The 16,742-nt window shown below is 39.1% G+C and overlaps 1 protein-coding gene across 1 annotated transcript; it reads left to right on the plus strand.

Moving 5' to 3' along the window:
* Window positions 1-768: 768 nt before the first annotated feature.
* Window positions 769-15,704, plus strand: tasp1 (taspase, threonine aspartase, 1). The gene is made up of 14 exons (XM_037272248.1): window positions 769-925; window positions 1,400-1,598; window positions 1,851-1,918; window positions 2,230-2,298; window positions 2,865-2,985; window positions 3,138-3,222; window positions 3,312-3,391; window positions 3,532-3,638; window positions 4,921-5,040; window positions 5,891-5,969; window positions 7,981-8,091; window positions 8,947-9,054; window positions 9,520-9,593; window positions 14,639-15,704. Exons 2-14 carry the CDS (start codon window positions 1,469-1,471, stop codon window positions 14,729-14,731), a joined length of 1,245 nt encoding a protein of 414 aa, XP_037128143.1. The 5' UTR covers window positions 769-925; window positions 1,400-1,468; the 3' UTR covers window positions 14,732-15,704.
* The last annotated feature ends 1,038 nt before the right edge of the window (window positions 15,705-16,742 follow it).

Genomic DNA, 16,742 nt, shown 5'->3' on the forward strand with positions numbered 1-16,742 from the left:
TTGAATAAAATATGATGAATCACACAAATGTATATGTTTACTGCTATTGATACCGCAGTGCACATGATGATTGTCAAACTTAAATCCACTTGGCAATGCTAACTCACTACAGAGTAATTAATAGATCTTTGATAGGTCCCACATGCCCATGGTAAAATTAAACAAGTGCAATTTAACCATTTAGTAATCACAATTTATCTAAATCAATGACTACGACATAAATGGACACTACTGTTAAATGCAAACGATGAGTCGTTGTTAGACCCGACACGACTAGAATTTCTAAGGAATAAAAACCTTTCCTGGCCAAAGGATTTGTCGTGAAATGTGCGATTTTTGAGCGGATGCTGCATTATTCTCCGTGCACAGTTGAAATAAAACCGCTAGATGGCACTGTTGCAGTGAGTCTACGTCTGTCGCGTATCCTGTCACATTACATACAACTAGTACGTATACCAAAGTGGTTCACAGATTTATCATAGATTAGCAATTTTTTTTTTTATTGAGAGACATGATAAAATGATCTACCCACCGTGGACAAGGATTGATTCCAAACACATTTATTGTCTCTGCGGGGGGGATAAAAAAAAAAGGTGTGTGCAAGTACAGTTATATACTCTCCATAAAAGATAGTGTCGCTATCGTTGTCATGCTGTTTTAGTTGTTCAAAATATTCAATTATTGCTATATTGGAGCGCTTATTTGATCATGTGACCCAGCGCCTGAATGTTGTTGTGTTAATCACTTCCTTAGCAACGCGTAGCAAAACCCGGAAGTACTTTATGACGCTTTGGCTAACCGGCTAATGTTACAAATGACAGGGAAGTATGCCCGAGTTGCGTGGTTGAGTAGTTCTGTTACGATTAGCCCTATGTTATATGACATTGCGAACTGGTGTTTTGCTCTTGGAGGACGAGCATAAATTGTAAGTTGACGATGTTTTTTGTACTGCATGTTGGCGAACTGTTAGCTCGCCATCGCGATAAGCTTCCATAGTAAGTTATTTTGCCTGTGATGCCCCATCGTAAATCCCATTGGGAATTATTCTTATGCCAAAATGAACAAGCGTCATGCGCTTCACTTTGAATGTGAGCCACGTCGCTGATGCAAAATTGCATTTGGCAGTGTCATTTGCATTTTTAAAACTAGAGAACCTGCACAGTTATATAAATACTGCAAGAATGGGGTAAATTACAATATCACACGCAATAATGGAATAAATTATAATATTACACGTCCATTAGAACAGTCTATTTTATAATCGATGTACCAGTAGGTTTATTGACCACGTTCTCGATCAATGGCGTTTTATTGGAGTTGGGCTTTGTACATATCAACACTAATGACTTTTGGAGGTTTCTTGGTGTAGTAATATTTGTATTCCCTTTTACCCTGACAGGTATTCCTTCAAAATGTTTCCCTCACACGATGATGGGCCACGATAGGCTTGTCAAGTTATGCAGGGGTTATGGAAAGTCTACAAAACTCTGCTGAAGAACAACAATACATCTTTTACAAAGATAATCCATGGCCCAACAAACAGGAATCGACTAACAACTACAAACCAGGTGTCAGTGGATTTGTTTTAGTGCATGCAGGTAAGTTTCGGTTTCTTTGTGTGTCTTGACATATGAAGGGATTGACAATAAAGCTGACTTTGACTTTGAAGTTGCATGAACTCCATTCACGTTTTGGCAAAAGTAATTGAAATATTAGATTGGGTGGTTTATGCTGCTCTTTCAAGGGAGACAAAATTGAGTTGAATCTTTAAAGCTCTTCAGTCGTTCTGTTAAATTATTTTCTCATTAATGGTCAATCACTTTTATATAATTGCTGTCATGTCTTTTCAGGTGCAGGTTACCATTCGGAATCCAAGGCCAAGGAGTACAAGCATGTATGCAAAAGAGCTTGCCAGCAAGTAAGTCTTTTTTCTGACAACATGCTTGAATCCTTATTTATCACAATTTCCTGCACAGAAAATTGTACATAAATATCACAATTTCCTGCACAGAAAATTGTACATAAACACCTATCTCCATCATCATATTTCACTTTTGTTGACCTTGTCCCTTAATTTCTCATTATAAAAATGCATGCATGATGTTTAATGACACACTTTAGCACAATCACCAGTGTACCAATTGGTGGTGATGAAAATTGTAGGATTGTACCGCTCTTTATTTAACATATTTATTATTCTGTGGTTTTAACTGTCCTATCATTTTTCAGGCTGTGGACCAGCTCAAAGCAGGGGCACTTGCAGTTGAAGCCGTGGCTGCAGCACTGGTTGAGCTTGAGGTTGCTTTTCATAATTATTGATTATTTTAATTTACTAACAGCTTTTATTTACAACTAAATTAACACTCCATAAATGAAAATACCATGCATATAACTGCTAAATTCAAGGTGATGTGTTTTTTCTAGAGTAGCCTATGTGTTCTTAATTTGCTCATGCTTGTGCGTATTGCCTGTTGCATGATGTAAGGGATCATTTTCCTCAAGGGAAAGATTGGGGGGGGGGGGGGGTAATCGCAATGCTCTCAGCAGCTCCAAGAAGGTACTCTTACCTAATTGCTTTTCCGTAAGTGCTTCATTTCAAGTTGGTTATAGAAGACTCAAAAAGCTATTCACTTCAGCCATGGCATAATACGCGTATTAGTAAATGAAGGAGAAATTTATTAAAAAAAAAATACTTCAAGGAAAGCAGAGGAAAAATCCTAATATTTTGTAATCCTCTTTTTTATTTTGTGAAGAACGTCATAAACTAAGAGCAAGCCAAAGCAGCCGCTGATCCTTGAGATTACTTTTGCTAAGCCATTGTCAATGCATCCTGGCCAAATATAATTTGCTCTGTGTGTTCCCAGGACTCTCCTTTTACTAATGCAGGTATGGGCTCCAACATAAATTTGTCAGGGCAAATAGAGTGTGACGCCAGTATCATGGATGGAAAGTCACTGCATTACGGAGCTGTGGGTGCTATTAGTGGTACGTTTTTACACTCTCTATTACTCACCCCAGGTATATGGGCTATATTCATTGTTGTCATATGGGGAGAGAGAGAATAAGTAGATACATTTGTATAAACTTGATTTGATTGTCCTTCTATAATACAGACTTGTACCGTAACTTCCTTTCAGGCATTAAGAACCCCGTCTTAGTTGCGAATCGACTGTTGAGTGAAGCGCAGAAAGGCAAGCTTTCAGCCGGCAGAATACCCCCCTGGTGATTTTCAGCATTTTCAATTACTTTTTTAGTATTCTGACTACATTATATTTGTACTTCTTGATCAGTATCAACAATTTCTTCGCCAGCTTTTTAGTGGGACGAGGAGCACACGACTGGGCTGTTAGCCATGGTGTCCCAGCCTGCCCCTCAGAGAAAATGGCCACTAGTGAGTATTTTTCCACTGCTTCCAAAGCAGTATCCTTGTAAGAGCTGAAAATGTGCATAAATTCCACGCAGGTGCATCTGGATGTGTAGTTGGAGATAAATCCGATGACTGTATTTTTTTATTTTTTACATCACATACAGAATTCAGTTTATCTGCATACAAGCGGAACAAAAGAAAGATGGAGCTGGCTGAGAAAATGGACCCAGGACATAATCAAACAAAGAAAAGACGACAATCAAGTAGAAATGTAAGTTGTGTTCGTTTTTTTATTTTGTCGATATAAGAGCGCAAAATGGCCCCTTCACATAACGTACAGTTGCATCAATACTCATGACAGCCCAGTAAAGAATATGACAAATAATGTGGCCCAGTGGCTTAGTGGATCGCACATCCCCCTCCAAAAAATCAATTACTCATACTGACAAACCACCACCACATTTAATCTCACCTTTGAGGAAGAGAAGAAATTTATTGATGCAATAAGTGAGGTGTGCTCTGCAAGATCTCAAGTTGCCTCACAAAGGAAATTGACTTAGCAGACCGTACATAGACTTCTCCAGAAAAATGATTCTAGAGTAGACAGTGATGAGTGCATTTTATTGCACTGAACATCAGAATTGGAGACTGATTTTGCGAGTTGACCTAAAAACCAGCTGAGTAAAGAGAAATTTTGCTTCCAACCCGCAAGTGGTGCTACCCACTCACAGAAGAGCGCGAGAGAGTGAGAGTCTTAAATTTAATATTAATTGTGTGAAATACCAATTGTGAACTTCTATTGCCAGATGTTGCCTAATAGTACGTCTTTCCAACATGTATGGTTCTCTGTTGAGTTCTGTTACAGCGACCATCGATATTATATGACTGACATCTGTTCGATAAAGAGCACCAGTTTAGTTGTTGACTTAGCTGTCTTTGAGTAGTCTATAATGAAATGATTGATTTACATTTGTCATGTTAATGCATGAGTTACGATTGTGGAATTAAACGCAGATTTCAAAGCTCTCTGCGGAAATCAAAGCGGTCCACGGAATTACTGGCGAGGTGCAGAATATTCTGAGTTTACTATTATGCTATGAAAAGACAAGCTGTGCTCGCTTATTAACCTCGGCTTCGAATGGCCCATCTGTCAGTTTAAAAAAATGAAAATTTTAGTTTCTGGTTGGGTTTAGAAGTGCATCACATGCTGTTCTAATGGCTTGATTTGCATCCTCGCGGACTCGAGTCATAAGAAATAAAATTTGAAGAGCATGAAAAAGTGATTCTTACAATCCTTGCCAATACATTATTTAATCTATCTGATGCAGCACTTGTGCAGTTTGCAAAACTGCAGCCTCTCCAAATTGTTCCTTTTTACATAGTCTAAGTACCTATATGGACTAATTGTACTTCCTGTTAAGTTTCACAAGAACAAGCTCCGTGTGACCATACCATCTGTTAAAGGTGGATCAACTGTCATATTGATACACTTTGCAATTTTCAAACACTTCCCCGCCATTAATCTTTATTTTATTTTTTTGTGTGTGGTGTAGGAAAATGGTTCCGAGTGCCTTGATACTGTCGGGGCCATTGTGGTTGACATGCAAGGCAATGTAGCAGCAGCGGTTTCCAGTGGAGGTCTGGCCATGAAACATCCAGGCAGGGTTGGCCAGGTAAGAGAGTTTGCAGGTTTTTGTATGTATGCTGTAAGACTTCTCCAAGTTGCAACTTAATAGTATTTTTTTTTTAACATACAGAGCAGTCGTAGCAAAAAAAAGCATTGTGTTTCACTTTGCTGCTTAATTTTCACGATTTTGATTCACATTGTCAAAGTCAGCTTTATTGTCAATCTCTCCACATGCCAAGACACACAAAGAAATCGAAATTACGTTTCCACTATCCCACGGTGACAAGACATAGTACACGACATACATACAAGCAAACAACACAAAATAAAAACAAGAAGGCACAAACAATGAATAATAAGAGTGATGAATAAATAATAAATAAACAAATAACACAATAAATAAGAGTACACAATAAATAACAATTGTCATTGTTGCAATGAGGGAACACCCCCCATCAGTGACAATAAATTCTAATATGTCAGAGCCAATCGAAAACAAAAGGGCAAAATAGTACAGGGTGTTCCCAAATGATTGACATCCTTTGAAATATCCATACTGAGAAACTACATGTCCCAGGCAAGTAAAATGAATTACACTTCACTTAATAGAAAAATAAAAGCGATATGAAAATGTCAGCAGCATATTCAATTTTGTGTAGGTTTTATTGCCGGGTTCACGAAGTTTAACAGGCAATTTGTTTTTAATGTTCAAATCTGCTTCCCAGTTGATGTATTTATATTGAAATTTCTTCAAAAATGCTGACAATGTTTGATTTTTTTTTTTAATGACTCACAACTATAATATTTGATACCCTTTTTTTTGCTGAAAGATTTGCAGGCGTGAAGCATTGACTTGCAGAAACGTGTGAGATATCAACAGATATTTATTTTCTCAGGCTGCTCATTATGGATGTGGCTGCTGGGCTGAAAATGCATGCAACATGAACTCTTACTCTACAGCAGTGAGTACCTCAGGTATAACCGTCTGCACCTTCTCAGCTATCACATTTAACGTTCACCACAAGCCCTACATTTTTTTTTAGTGACAATATGAATCAGAACCAGATATTCTTTTTGAGCCTGTTATTTAGCCCCGATGAGTCAAACTTTAAAAGGCTTGATAATTCTTTCCGATGACCTCCGACCATTCTCAGAGTCATTTTCATCAGTCACTTCCTCGGATGATTGAGTCATCGTTTTGCACACGTTGTTAGTCATCTGCGGGCCAGGTGCCTTGCAAGGCACTTTGAATTTACTGTGACATCCAACAAGGGTCACCTGCTATGGATAAAAACGGTGTATAGCCACTGCAGTGTAGCACAATGCAGATTCCTTTTTGAGATTTGTTGTACAGTTATAGATTCACTATTTCTGTCTCCCTAAACGTATTCTTATCATATATACTCGGCACTTTGGCCCTTGCCATTTCATTCACCACTGCGCTGTGAATGCAGAGGTTTCGGACAACTGAAATAAGTAATGGATGAATAATGTATTTATTCATCCATATAGAAATGTCTAAAAGCACCCACACCAGAGCCCTAGTTTTCGATGTAAACTTTCTTACCGACACTAAATTTAGATTAAATAAGAGAGAGTGCAATCTTTTATTTCTGTTACATCCCACTGTTAATGTACTTCCAAAGTTGATGAAATGTAGATGATGCACTACTGTGTTTCTACTACATCCTCTCTTTCCCTGTAATGTTGCCCAGTCTCTGATGTTGGCTAAAAATCTTTATGGGGATGGAGAGTCGAATGTGTGTTCCAGTACATCACCTGTTTTTAATTTCCCTGCATGAAAGCTAGCTCCATCAAAAGAACTAGAAAAACAATAGTTTTCATGCTAACATAGGAGGCGTTTGAGCCTCACCCTTCGTCGTTCACTTGGTCCCTCATCGCCTTCCCCCTATTGTGTTTTGATTTGTAATATGTCACTAGTACTTTGTTGTGGACCTTAAAAGAACAGCTTGTCACTGTTTACTCTTGCTGCTGTTGCTGCTGCTGCCGCCGGCTGTCACAGTCTCCTCATGGATTCGCCTGCATTTTATTCTGATGGCGCGGGAGATCTAGTTTAACTGTGTTTGTGTTGCCCTGATTACTCTTTGAGCGCTTAATAGGACATGCAGTACAAAAGACCAAGTGCCTGGCCAATCTGACATTCTGCTCTCATTAGAAAAGAAAAAACGTCTGCACTGCTTCAGGCATCTCTTCTCCACAGTTGCAGAACTGCATTTAGTTGTGTTGTAGTTACTTGAGATTTTATGGGGCTTGCGTTCGCATTTACAAAAACAACATGGCAATATTCCCAATGAGGTTTTCTACGATCTGATTTGTTGCCATGATTAAAATGGTCATGTTTGAGTTAACCTAGAGACAACGGTATTCATGTTCAAATTCATTGTTATCCCAGATACACTACACAAAAAACACCTGAGATATTTTGTCTTAAAAGATTGTAATTCCAAACACGTATGCCAGCGGCCCCATGCTTTTTATAGATCCTTTGCTTCAAGTATTTGCACTCTTGTTTCTGTTTCATTCCTTGGACACGATACCATAGCCGCATTCAACAAGAGCAAACAGCTTTAAAACAATTCGGCGCTTTGGCAAGAATAACATGTTCGCACTCGTGTATCCCACAGATTTGTTTTCTCGGAATTTAAGAATAGGGAAATATACAATGTGTCAGACTTTATAGATAAAGTTGTTAGTGTTACATTTGGCAGACGGTCACTCATGCTCACCAACATCTGTTTCATTTTAACCCCCTACCGTCAGCCAGTGGTGCCATAATAAGAATAACAATAAGAATAATCTTTCCTTTTTGTTTACCCTACATTATTTTGTGCCGCATAAACATAGAGACCAAATGTGTTTCCATAGACTGCCAGTTAGAATGGAGTTGACAAAAGACTCCTTGCTGAAGTAATGCAAGGTAAGTTGTTTGTATATACTCACTTGTGCCTTGGTGTCTCTCCTGCAGGCTGTGGAGAGCATCTGATTCGCACCATGCTGGCACGGGAATGCTCCGCTGCCATGCAGTCGGAAGATGCCCATCAGGCATTGCTGGATGCTATGCAAAACAAGTTCATCAGTGAGTTCCACATTTGTAGTATCCATTAACATTTGCCACGAATTGTACTGTATATGCAGTCAGACGAGTGAGGTTGTGATAAAACGATGATTTTTCAAACCGGCAGATGTAACAAACAGATGTTGGGTAGCCCCCATCAGGAAGACCAGAATCAAAAGAAAAGTCTTGTGATTCACTTTGTTTTCTTTTAACTGTTTGAACTTGTCCCCCAAATGTCCCACACATCATGTTTGCTGGCCGAACTTCATTTTGAAGATGTTTCCATTGAATGTTTTTGAAGATTTGTTTTATTCTCAGAAGTGTTCCATTATAGAAAATTTGGCTTCAGTCCGTGACCATGAGTCTGTACAACTTAAGTCTGATACAGTTGTATGAAACCAATTGAAGTAAATGCATTTGCCCCAAAAACAATGTGCCATAAATCCTGCGCTCACTTCAGTAATGGTTTCTATAATGTAAAGGCCTCTTACAGTTTAAAGTAGAAATGCTTTTTCATGGCATACCTCCCAAAGACATGATCAAATAACGTACACATCCAACTATTTATGGAAATTGATGGCCAAACAATGTGAACACCGTATACCGTAGTGTACTTTGCTGCTATGCTTTGAAGAGGCGTAAGCCTTTCAAGTTGTCCAATAAATATACTTCAATTATGGGTAAATTTGTATTCAACCTGTCGGCAAGTGTTTGACATTTTCTTATATGTTCTGCAAATGAATTTGTCATAACAAAACATTTGCATTCATTAATTTTATTCCATTATCATTGTAGGTTTATTTTGTCTGTTATTTATTTAATGTCACATGATAAGAAAACTCTGCCACTAAAATATCTCTCTCTAATCACATTAAGGCTCACCCTTTCTGGCCAGCGAAGATCGAGTTTTGGGTGGCGTAATCGTCTTGCGCTGCTGCAAATGTGTGGAACCTCAGCCGTCTACAAATGTTAAGGGTTGTCTAGGTGAGACTTGGGGTATTTCATTGCTGGTCACACTTGGATTCCGTGCCTCAGCTAAGGTCACACAAAAAATGTGGCTGCAAATCTTTCAAATCTATCCTCGGACAATTAGATTGAAGGGAGAGGTGGGTTGGGTTAGTGGGGTGTGGTCGTGGAGGCCCGTGTGTGTCTGTGTGTGTACAGGGGGGTTCTTCACCCTGGCTTTCCTGGCGGGTGGTCTGTTTTAACTTGCACAATCAGTCTCCGGTTTCACACCCTTCGTCTCAGATCTCATGAAGACCTCCCACTATGGAATCAAATGCTAATCTTCAGACAAGCAAGCCTTCTGAATATGCCTCAGTTTTTGGCTGATTGCGTTGGTAGATCTGGTTTCTCTACCTATATGTAATTATTTCGGCAACCCCGTTCTTTATGGTAAAAATGCTATATTGTGTAATTTTTTTCATTTGTTCCTCTATGTTTGCACAGTGGAGTTTCTTTGGAGCCATACCACAGAAAGCATGTGTGTAGGCTACATGTCCGCCCAAGACAGCAAAGCAAAGGTGAGCTCTATTACACTGCCACAAGCTAATTTCATCCATTCGATTTCAATAAAACGTGTTGACTGTACTTCCTCTTCTTTCAAACTTTGCTAGTGACATTTAGTTTGTCATTGAGTTTACCTGGACTAGAGCAGTGTTTCCCAATCTGTACTGGGCCATGGGAACTGCAGCAAAAAAAAAAAAAAATCACAAAAGGTTTATACATAGGTCAATTCTTGTGTCTGGAAGAGCATTTAATTGTTGTGTCACTGCAGCTAATAAGTAGGAGCCTCCTATGTCACATTTTTTCTTTTCAACAAATTTATACTGTAGGTCAGGCATCACGTGAGTCGATTTGACAAATTATCGAACAATCTAAAGTGTTGAAAATGGCATGCTGTCTTTGACGATGTAATGTTAATGGTTAAACAAACGCCTATTGATGGATTTTCTGCAGTCATGATTTTGCAGGTAGGTGGATTCCACTTGATGCCAGCAATATGATTGATGAACAATGATAGATCTTTTGTAGGAAATAAAGTTATTTTCAGACCAGTCAAGTAAATAGGATGAATCCCTGTAGCTCACCCAGTAATCTCTCACAACACACTAATGTGCCCTGGCGCAGTGGTTGGGAATCACTTGACTAGAGTTAGCATTTCATCAAGTAATTTATGTGTGTTTAAATTCATTGTAATTCTGGGACATGGCGCAGTTTAAAACTGTGTTGCAATTAGCCATCGAAGATATGAAAGCATGCAGAGTAACCATAGAAACAAAATACAAAATGAACATAAAGCATCAGTGAGTCCTCGGAGAAATTTGGCAGCTGATCGATCCCAGTTTCCAGATGTGCTGTCCAAGTTACTTTATCGTAGCACAAAGAAGCATGCGAGACCGAGTCGCAACAATGAAACAGAGCAGCAGAAGAAAGACAGATCATGGTTCTTTCTTTTGAATTGGTTCAATGACTTGACGTAGAATGCCGTCAGCTCGCTGCTAAAACGCATAATTTGGATGGATCTTGTCAGAAATGGACTCTGGGCTTGCCAAAAGCATATACAGTGCTTCCAATGGCAGCAGGTGGCTGGGACTGAAGATTAATGTCTGGAAATATTTGCCTACAAGCATGTGAAGGAAGATGAAGGTAAAGTTTCTTGTTTGGATTTCGGGCGACATCTCCAATGAATGATAGACATCTGTGGACTGGAAAATTATTTAACTTTGTCAGTGTCTGGTCAGCGCACGCACATGCAGTCGAGGCCAACTTGAACCATTTCTACTCCCCTGCCGCATGTTTGTTTGATTAAGTCATCTTGGTTCCTTCATTGTTGTCCTCATTGATTCTTTTAATTAAAATTACATCAGCGTTCCGGTCACATTTTTAAGAAAGACAGTCAATTCAGTGAGGTTGAATGTAGTTCTTGAACAAGAGCGTTTTAATACAGTGGCTTTGAGGACTGATCACATTGATTTGTTTGGCCCATGAATCTCTCTCTCTGACTGAGGAGAGGCCACGGTTTTTCAAGGTTGGCTCAGATTTCAAAGCATTGGTGCTATGTCCTGCTGAGCACTGTTCCACCCCTCCTGACTTTATTCATGTCTTGTGGTATATCTATCTGTCTTGGTACACTGCATCAAAAAAATAGCATGTTGTGTACTTAGTAGAAGAAATTAGAACTTAATTTCTATGGTTAGTTGCAGAATGTAAGAATGCAAGGTTTGCCATAGTTCACTGTCTATTTACAGCAATGACTTAAGCAAGCTCATGCGTTGCTTCCACAGCAAATGTTGCAGAGTTACTTTAGAGACTGATCAAGCGGCGTGTTGAAGGGGTGAGGCAACAAACCTTACATGGTGCATCTGTTCCTTTTACCTTCTGCATGCCAAAGCAGCTGGCTATCCAGTACTTGAAGCCAACATTGTGGGTGCAAGACAAAACTCGAGCCTTTGCTTCTCTGCTGGGCCTCAAAACGCTGCCAACACATTCTCTACCAAATGAATGCCCAAGTGAAGGGCATCTGTTTTCTCTCCGGTCTGTTTAGGTCGCAGAAAAAGTCTTCGATTAAAAGCTTTTGTTGCATATATAAGTGCGGTTGCGATACTTTTTTAACGTGTGACTAGAATGCTTTTGACCAATCTGTCCCAAATATGTAGCTGAAGTGATGGTAACATTTATTATTGGGTTTCAGTTGTTGTTTTGCTCATCAGTGAGGTTGACACACGATCACACTGTGATGCACTCATCCATGTCACATTACTTCAATCTTGTCGATTATATCAAGTCGTTTTATTTCTTTTATGCAAGAAGGCACTTTTCATTTTGAGTTTTTGAAATTGTGGAACGAAAGATTCCATTTATTATATGACACATCTGGTTTGTGGGTGTGTATCGTCCATGGGCAATCATGCTAATCCCCAACCAGGGGTTAGCAAAATATCTTGTGCCCCGGCACGCTTTGCATTCAAATTAGACAAAATGAACTTAGAATTTTATTATTTGGTGTGCCAAAGTGCAGCATAAATGGGATACAGCGTGAGATCCTTTCAATATTGTCACATTAGCCTAAGATGGTTGCATGATTACTCTGGATGAAATAGAATAGAATAGAATAGAATACAATAGAATGTCTATTGTCATTGTACAACAGGCAGACAACAAAATTGGGAGACGTAAGAGCCTTATTCATGAGCGACATCGACAGGCTGCGATACTGCTGAAACGTATTTCCCCACATGGCTTATCATGACTGCACAGATGAAAGAGAAATGTAAAATATGTTGCCCCCCTACCTAGGCGCGGTTGCCTCTTCCTGGACATCATTACCACTATAAAGCTTTTGCTGTGCAAACTAAGGTCAGAGATAATCATATTGCATGCATTGCAAGTCCCTTTGATATTGTGTATTTCTTTTTTTTTTTTTTTTTTTTTTTTTTTTTTTAACATGACAAGTGTCTTTCATTCTTGAACATTTTGTTTTTGTTATCCATTTAGTCTTGGTAATAAATAGCACATGACTTAAAGAATGTGAAAGCCACAACAAAACAGTGACATAGGCAGTGTGCTAAAAGTGACTTGGCGTTCTCTCTGGAGTCAGTATGTGGCTTGTCTTGCCTCGCAGTCATAAGTTGTTTGTTACTCAGATCGATCAACTATGTCTTTGATGTGATGTTTTGACCCGGCTTTTGTCTTGTCATATGGCTGCTTCACTGGGTGTCAACTTGACAGAAAGCACACTGGTGGTTTGTATATCCTCGTTTTCCCGATTAGTTTTGGATATCTATCGTGTAATTGGACTTTTCTTCAAGCCCACCAAAGGTCATTATCATGGAATAAGCATGCATTCCATTGGCAACATTTTGATATGTTTTGGCCGTCGATGTGCGTTTTACTCCATGGCGGGCTATAGTAAAGTCAGTACAGCATAGCGTGACCAAATAGGTTTGTAATCGACATGTGCATCCATCGCATTAGTTGTTTACACATGCCATGGCTACAGTATGGTTATTTACTGACTATAAATAGGCACACATCCTCCCTGAACCACAAGCAGAATTTTGGGATGAGCAACATGCTGTCAGGGTTGTGGTGTGCTTGCTCACTTGTCTGGATCTTTTTGCCTGCCCACTCATTATGGTCATTGTCAGGTTGCCACCAAAGTGAAAGTCTCAAAAGGGCATCAACGGCTTACATGTTGGCGTGTTGTTAATGTTTGTCATGCATGGCTCCTACCCAGTAAATCGTTTTAAATAGTATATGTTTCGATTTCTATTCAATTTATTCTGAGTTGCGAAGACTTCAAAAGGCTCTTCTGACATGAAAGCACCTTAAGTTGATTATGACTCAGCTTTGAACCTTCACTTGAAACAGATTTAAAATGGCTGTTCTCAAAACGCATCCACAAAAGATGAAGGGAATAAGATGAATACAGAAGGTTGTATTGGAGGCATAATAACCCCCCGAGAGTGTTGCCATGTGTGTATGTAGCCTTGTCTGGGTGATGTTCCAGTGTATGACAGTTGCCCCCAGGATGTCAGGGGCCATAGTCTAGGACTTGACTAAAAGAATGTTATAGAGATGGATGGTCCTGCAACTGGAGATGTGATGTCAGGCCAATTCAGTGGCCTATTGATTCTCTCATTGTTTCTGATCTTTTATTACACACTAACACCCCCCACCCCTAAATAAATTGCTCGTCCGAGTGTCACTTAATAGTCAAAATAGACAAATGGAGATGAAACACCAAAAACTTCAGCCAATGTCAAAGTGTGTTTATCAAACCAAAGTTGATTTGAGTCTGGACCGATGTGCAACAGCTGTCTATAGACCGCAAGACATCAAACACTGCAGTCTGTCACTTTGACAATGTGATGCTTTAAATGTTCACTGTGGTCCTATTTGATCAACAAACTGACCTGCAAGTAATTAATTCTGCAGCCTTGCCACTTTAAATTTTCATATCATTCTCTGATGTAAAGATGTACTTTTGGCAGTTTACAGTGGACCAGCTGTCACCCAGCTGCAGTTACTATGATGACTAGCATTTTTCCCCACCAGTTCATGAATTTGACTCACTGTTGTCTCTTTTTGACCGGATGAGCAGTACGATGGATGGATGGACGGACTGACAGACCTTGGTTGCCATCAATTTTCGCCTTCTTCCTTTATAGTGCCATCACTACCATGTTTGATTGTGTTGCGTTTTGTTCAAGATGTCCGTAAGTCGTAAAACCGCTCAACTGGACATCACGTCAGGGTCACCAATTGTTGCGTTTTGTTCAAGATGTCCGTCGTTGAGCAAGGAAAACAAAGATGTGGAGTGATAGTTGGTACTTTATTTGCAAGATCTTGGGTTGTTTTCACGTGCTGATGTGTGTTGTGTACTGACTGCCGTGAGCCAACCCAAGATCTTGCAACTAAAGAACCAACGATTACTCCACATCTTTGTTTTCCTTGCTCAACGACGGACATCTTGAACAAAACGCAACAATTGCTAGTAGCATTTTTGGATTTGATGTCAAGTAGTGTGTCCATCTAATGTTGTCATCTTCTGCACTCCTTCCAGACACACATATCCAGATTACCACCTGGCACTGTTCCTGGTCAGTCGCTGGCCATCGAAGGAGGTGTTTGTCGCCTGACGAGCGCGGTAGATTGAGTCCCATTCGCCTTCCTTGTTCGCTTCTCAAGCAATATTATACTCACAAGGTATTATGATGGATGATCCTGGAAATGAAAAGCTTGAGTGTGGTCTGTGCACTTGCAAGACTTCCATATGCACTTGGAGTTATACTTGATGCACTGTTGCCTTGATATCCCACGTATTGATTTATTCCTTTTTATGGTAGATAAGCTACGATTATGAGGTAAACAGGGTGGATGTTATTTTGTATTACTTCATCAATGGAACTTTTTTTGAGGGATTTCAATTCAAATTCTATGATAGTCCTCAAGCACAATAGATGAAATATGCACACGTATAATAACTTGTAAATGGCGCCTTTATATCTGACAGGAAAAATTGTGATCTTATTACTCGGATAAACATATTTAGCATCTATGTTTTCTCACACACGTACATCATTAAGCCCATGTTGCACAAGAAAAATCATATGAGTCTTAGTTAATGAGACACTTTCAGCCTTTATAACCACAACATAGTTTATGAAAAATTGAGTACATAGAACTGCATGCGCTTCACCAAGAGGGCAGAGCTACATATATGCACTACCAGAGCTATGCGGATATTGAAGCACTCAGGTAGCTTACTCAGTTAGAGCTACAAACAAGAACAGCTGTTAGCAAACCATGAATAACACATATCTTTATAGATACTACATTAAAGGACATGTATTTTGTTTTTATGAAGGAGAGGGTTCATCTATATTACAATTTATGCATTTCAGTGCACATTCAAATGGTGCTATAAAGTTTTACTTGAAAAAGTATAAATTCATCTTTCTGTTAAGCTACTTTTCTCTATTAATAAATGTTCCAAGTCATAAGACAACATGACTAACTCCTGTCACATGAAAATGTAGTGTACAACTACAAAATACAGAAAATTCTAATATGTGCGCAGCGTTCCACAGTGATTCAGAAGTAAATAAACTTTTATGTTACCATGTTAACTGTGTCTGTCTTGGGAAACTTCAGACAGTTTGTGTTTCAATTCTGCCATGCTGCTATTTGGAGAACATTTTTTTTTTTACCATATGAGACAGTGTTTTATTCCTGTCAAAAATGTATAGTCTAGGAATAAATTGCATGCTGGTTGGGAAAGCAAACTCGACAGACGGTCGCCAGTATGCTGAACCTCATGGCACAAGTATGTTGAGGAGCCACTTTTTCACACATTCTTCTATTTTGTTTTGTTTCATGGCGATTACTCATTACTATACATTACTCATTTTGAATTATATCCACCACACACTTTCTAAGTTACTGAGGAAAAGTGTGAAATGACTGCTGCTTCTCTACCTGGTCCTAAGTTCCAGCCTACAAATTTTAAGGACTTATCGTGAAGTGTCGAAGCCAAAACATTTAAAACTTCAAAGGATATCAGATTGAAGATCCCCATGAGTTTGATGGGGTCAAAGTTCCAAACGTATATTTTTTCCCTGTTCTTTACGGTTTTCAAAGAATTTTCAACCAGTATTCTGATAACAGCTTTACAGACAATACATCAGTCTAGTTGCCAACTTTGAATGTGCCACTTGTTTTCGATTGACTAAAAGTGCTTAACATTTGAGTAGTCACCGATACCAAGTACTGATACTTGGGAAAATCATTCTCTCACATTTGATACAAATTAGATTTATTAATTATTGTTCACAAACAAAAAATACAATATTTTCTTGATGTACATTTCATTCAAGTACAACACTTTTAAGACTAAGAAGTTGTCATTACTGACATTTTAACATCCAACTGTATGTTCTTAAAATACATCCCGTGACACAAGGCATTTCAGCTACGTGGTGCCTCAGTCTGCACATTAGGGGGCACCATAAGGAGGTAAATGTGCATTTCCTGCAGCACCGCCTGACAACAAAGTGAATAAATGCCATAAAATTTAAAAAATGGGATTATAAGGTAAAATACAATACACAAACACAATATGAAAACCTAATCGAGACACGTCCATGTTAAAACAAAGCTTTGCTCTT

Source organism: Syngnathus acus, chromosome 15, assembly GCF_901709675.1.
Source record: "Syngnathus acus chromosome 15, fSynAcu1.2, whole genome shotgun sequence".
NCBI lineage: Eukaryota > Metazoa > Chordata > Actinopteri > Syngnathiformes > Syngnathidae > Syngnathus > Syngnathus acus.